This window comes from Trichechus manatus, unplaced genomic scaffold (genome assembly GCF_000243295.1).
Source record: "Trichechus manatus latirostris isolate Lorelei unplaced genomic scaffold, TriManLat1.0 scaffold00258, whole genome shotgun sequence".
Classification (NCBI taxonomy): Eukaryota; Metazoa; Chordata; class Mammalia; order Sirenia; family Trichechidae; genus Trichechus; species Trichechus manatus.
In genome coordinates this window covers 19,773-23,933 of record NW_004444194.1, presented here as the reverse complement: position 1 = coordinate 23,933, position 4,161 = coordinate 19,773, and the positions used below count along the sequence as shown (strand labels likewise).

General features: G+C 38.1%; 1 protein-coding gene across 1 annotated transcript; it reads left to right on the top strand.

The window, feature by feature from the left end:
• Nucleotides 1–1,147: 1,147 nt before the first annotated feature.
• Nucleotides 1,148–4,038, top strand: LOC101359076 (olfactory receptor 7A17-like). Its single transcript, XM_004389760.2, has 2 exons — nt 1,148–2,257; nt 3,754–4,038. Exons 1-2 carry the CDS (start codon nt 1,350–1,352, stop codon nt 3,854–3,856), a joined length of 1,011 nt encoding a protein of 336 aa, XP_004389817.2. The 5' UTR covers nt 1,148–1,349; the 3' UTR covers nt 3,857–4,038.
• Nucleotides 4,039–4,161: the final 123 nt, after the last annotated feature.

The window sequence follows — 4,161 nt, the reverse complement described above, 5'->3', positions numbered from 1 at the left end:
CACTTTTGGATGATCTTCAGCAAAATATTACTTGCGTGTGATATTAATGACATTGTTCAATAATTTCCACATTCTGTTGGGTTACCTTTCTTTGGAATAGGCATAAATATGGATCTCTTCCAGTCAGTTAGCCAGGTAGTTTTCTTCCAAATTTCTTGACATACATGAATGAGCACTTTCACCACTGCTTCGGTTTGTTGAAACATCTCAGTTAGTATTCCATCCATTCCTGAAGCCTTGTCTTTTGCCAATGCTTTCACTGCAGCTTGGATTTCTTCCTTTATTATCATAAGTTTCTGATCATATGCTACCTCATGAAATGGTTGAACATTGACCAATTCTTTTTGGTACAGTGACTCTGTGTATTCCTTCCATCTTCTTTTGATGCTTCCTGCATGGTTTAATATTTTTCCCAGAGAATACTTCAATATTGCAACTCGAGGCTTGCATTTTTCTTCAGTTCTTTCAGCTTTAGAAATGCCGAGCTTGTTCTTCCCTTTTCATTTTCTATCTCCAGGTCTTTGCACATGTCATTATAATACTTTGTCTTCTCGAGCTGCCCTTTGAAATCTTCTGTTCAGTTGTTTTACTTCATCATTTCTTCTTTTTGCTTTAGCTACCCAACGTTCAAGAGCAACTTTCAGAGTCTCTTTTGACATTCATTTTGGTCTTTCTTCCCTGTCTTTTTAATGACCTCTCGCTTTCTTCATGTATGATGTCCTTGATTTCATTCCACAACTTGTCTGGTCTTTGGTCATTAGTGCTCAATGTGTCAAATCTATTCTTGAGATGGTCTCTAAATTCAGGTGGCATATACTTTAGGTCATCCTTTAGCTCTTATGGACTTGTTCTAATTTTCTTCAGTTTTATCTTGAACTTGCATATGAGCAATTGATGGTCCTTCCACAGTTGGCCCCTGGCTCACAGACTCCCACCCCCAACACATATGTCCTAGAATAACATTTAAGGCAAGGATTTTTAAAATTAATATTTACTGCTGTTTCCAGTGCCTTCAACAACACTTGGCAAAAAAGAATTGGTCAAAAATATTTATTGAATGAATGAAACAAAGTCTTGGGGGGAATTTCTAGACAAAAATGTTGCCTTGGGAAAAACTTTGGGATTAGAGGCAAGGATGTCTAGTTGGTTTTAACATCATTGAGAAGATAGAGCATTCAGTATTCTATGAAATTCTCAGCTAAAGGGTACTAGATCTATAGACAACATATTGAATTAATTAATTAAACATGTTTAAAATATAAACATCAGCATATCTGTTAAGTAGTTGTTAACTGCTTATGGCTTAGTTGCATTGCTGTTTTTTCTTTTCCAGTGGTTTCATCAGCTACATGGAACCAGGAAACCAAACACGTGTTTCAGAATTCATCCTTTTAGGGCTCTCAGAAAAGGTAGAGATGCAGCCCTTCCTCTTTGGGCTATTTCTTTCAATATATCTGGCCACCTTCATTGGGAACCTGCTCATCATTCTGGCCATTATCATTGACTCCCACCTCCACACACCCATGTACTTCTTCCTCTCCAACCTCTCCTTTGCAGACATCTGTTTTATTTCCTCCGCAGTCCCAAAGATGCTGCTGAACATCCAGATGCAGAACAAGGTTATCACCTATGAGGGCTGCATCACCCAGATGTATTTTTTCATGCTGTTTGGAGGATTAGACAACTTCCTCTTGGCAGTGATGGCCTATGACCGGTTTGTGGCTATCTGTCACCCCCTGCACTACACGGTCATCATGAACCCCAAGTTCTGTGGCCTCCTGCTTCTGATATCCTGGTTATTGACGCTTGTGGTCTCTGTATTACATAGCTTAATGGTTTTACGACTGTCTTTTTGTACGAAGTTGGAAATCCACCACTTTCTCTGTGAACTTAATCAGGTAGTCCAACTTGCTTGTTCTGACACCTTCCTCAATGACTTAGCGATGTATCTTACAACAGGGCTTGTAGGTGTTATTCCACTTGCTGGGATCCTTTTCTCTTACACTAAGATTGTGTTCTCCATTTTGAGAATTTCATCAGCTCAGGGCAAGTATAAAGCCTTCACCACTTGTGGGTCTCACCTCTCAGTTGTTTCCTTGTTCTATGGCACAGGTGTTGGGGTATATCTCAGTTCTGCTGCTACCCCAAACTCCATGGCCAGTACAATGGCCTCAGTGATGTATGCTGTGGCCACACCCATGTTAAACCCGTTTATATACAGTCTTAGAAACAAGGACATAAAGCAGGCTCTAAAAAAAATTTTCAGCTAAGAAACGTTCTCTACATAACAGAATCATTTTTCTCAAGATTAGAGAGTTGCTCATGAACAGAGCTCTAATTATGAAGACCTAAATCATAATACTTTCATCACTTCATAAATCTGCATTATTTCCAGAATTCAATCTCTGTGATTTGTATATATTATAAACAATTGCTTCTTCTATATTTCTTTCAAAACCTTTTTTTTTACCCAAAATCTTCTGTGCACTAGCTAATTCCTTCAGGATGACTGCAGATGATTCATTATGAAATAGATCTTTCACTGTCTAGCCATGTAGTACTAGGAAAGGAAGATCCCATGGGAAGAGCATCATCACTGTCCTCAAGCCCAACAAGTTGAGCTATTATTTTCTAGATTCCTATTTTGGGAAGTCTATTTCTTGCAATCAGTTCTGGTATGAAATATTCGAGCTCTATGCATTATTTTATTTAAACAGAAGTCTTGTTAAGAATTTTGAGCAGAGACTTTGTACACATGTACGTATTAAATTATGGAAAGGACTGGTGGTATGTCCTTGAAGTGTTGGGAATGACTTCTAGAACAACTCTGAAAACCAGACCAGCTAAGAATGTTGATACCTCTTCTATCATCAGGAAGGTGGTGGAATCAAGAAGTCTCCACTGAAATGATTGGCTCCACAAGCACGAAGCATTTTTGCAGTCCAGATAGTAGGAAACTTTCGTTATAATTTTTAGCTCAAGACTCACTGTGCCTGCTAGATCTGCATTTGTTTAACAAAAGGTAAGCACATCTCTTCTGGACACCTATGATGCTACTGACATGGAAATTTGCCTTCATTTATTCCAAATAACCAAATGCCCTTCAACTGTCCTTGGCCACATAATTGGCTGATACGAGGATCTGCCTCACTTTTGCCCTTTGATTCGCCTTTGTACATCTAGTCAATATCCCAGTAATCGCATGGAAATGTTAGGTTTTAGTGATCCTGGGAAACAGTTTCCCAATTACCATCCTCTGCTGTACAGGAACACAAACGAAAGCGGGGAGGAATGGATGCTGAGTGCCAGCCTGCTTTCTGTAAACTGATAAGATGTACACTCAATAGTGGATGCCAAACTTCCTTATACTTTGTATATATATGAGGATCGGATGATTGTATCTCTATGAAAGTTCCCTAAGACTTTTTTCCATTTCCACTGTAATATACTCAGTTAGTTCATAACTTTGTTAGAAAGGATGATTTGTACAGCACGATGTGTAAGTGAATGATAGAGACTGTTATAACTCTGCCATATATTCTTTGGTCTTGTTTTCCAAATTATATTGTGATAAAATATGTATAACATAAAATTAGCCATTTTAACCATCAGTGTACAATTTGTTGGCATTAATTACATTGACAATGTTGGGCAACTATCACCACTGTTTATTTCCAAAACTTTTTCACCACCAAAAACAAAAATTCTGTACCAATTATGCAATAATGAATCTCCATTCATTCCTCCCCTCTCTATCCTCAGTTCCACTGTGGCATTTCCTTCATGTTTCTATGGCTTTGATAGCAGCAACAGTGTCTTCTTCACACTGACCCAAGGTGATTTTTCCATTGGATGAGCTTGATCATGAACATCCCCACTATAAACATTGGCTCTCCTCTAATTTTGGAATTAATTATCAATCCTGTAGCTAAATATAAGTCTCTTTGTTATTCAGCTAGGCTACTTGACGAAATTTATTTTTCACTTTTTATCACCTGATCCTCATTGTTGATCAGATATTGAGAACTATTTGTAACTTCCTAAGCACATCGTGTTGTTGTTGTTGTTGTTAAGTGCTGTCAAGTTGATTTCTACTCAAAGTGACCCCATGTGACAAAGTAGAACTGCTCTATAGGATTTTCTAGGCTATAATCTTTACTG